The sequence below is a fragment of the Pygoscelis adeliae genome, unplaced genomic scaffold (genome assembly GCF_000699105.1).
Source record: "Pygoscelis adeliae isolate BGI_AS28 unplaced genomic scaffold, ASM69910v1 Scaffold861, whole genome shotgun sequence".
Taxonomy (NCBI): Eukaryota; Metazoa; Chordata; class Aves; order Sphenisciformes; family Spheniscidae; genus Pygoscelis; species Pygoscelis adeliae.
Window position 1 is genome coordinate 73,944 of NW_008824068.1, and position 648 is coordinate 74,591.

A 648-nucleotide genomic window follows, 5' to 3' on the forward strand; every position below is an offset into this window, starting at 1 on the left:
CGGGGGGGCTGCCCCTCACCTTTGAAGCCCATCTGGGGCTTTACTGGCCGTAATGTCACCTTGTCAGTCCCCAGTGGGGTTGTGGGTGTCCACGCTTGCAGGATCCACGTGGCCAGCGAGGGCTAAATTTGTCCTGATGCTGGTGGGCGGGTGGGTGGTGGTTACGAGGGGAAATCCTTAATTCCCGCGTGAAATTCATCAGTTCTTGAGGCTGAACGAGACTAATTAGGAAGACTCTTGATTTACATTCAGCTCCGTGCAGTGCCCAGTGCTGGTGAAACTTTTTGTTGCAGAAAAAGTGAACAACTTCCCTCCCCTGCCGAGGTTCATCCCCTTGAAGCCGTGTTTCTACCAGGACTTCGACGCGGAGATCCCGCCGCAGCACCGTACCATGGCCAAGCGGCTTTACTACCTCTGGATGCGTGAGTCGCTGGGCAGGGAAGGGTTCGGGTGGGTTTGCGTTTGCCTCTCCTCTGGAAAGCACCGGTTGAAAGAGCAGAGCAAGATCAGGGGAAGTCCTTCTTGCCCCTCCAGGCCCTGGTGTCTCCTGTTAAAACCCGTTGGGGGTGGGATGAGGGCTGCAGCATCCCATGGGCTTCAGCCCTTCCAGCCTCCGCGACGGAGGTGCGGAGCTGGCTCGGCATCCGA

General features: G+C 57.9%; 1 protein-coding gene across 1 annotated transcript in view; it reads left to right on the top strand.

The window, feature by feature from the left end:
- The first annotated feature begins 52 nt into the window (after positions 1-52).
- Positions 53-648, top strand: part of SCAMP5 (secretory carrier membrane protein 5) — a 4,304-nt gene continuing 3,708 nt past the window's right edge. The window contains exons 1-2 of the mRNA XM_009334148.1: positions 53-150; positions 253-422. Of these exons, the coding sequence (XP_009332423.1) occupies positions 53-150; positions 253-422 (268 nt within the window). The remainder of the gene's footprint in view (positions 151-252; positions 423-648) is intronic.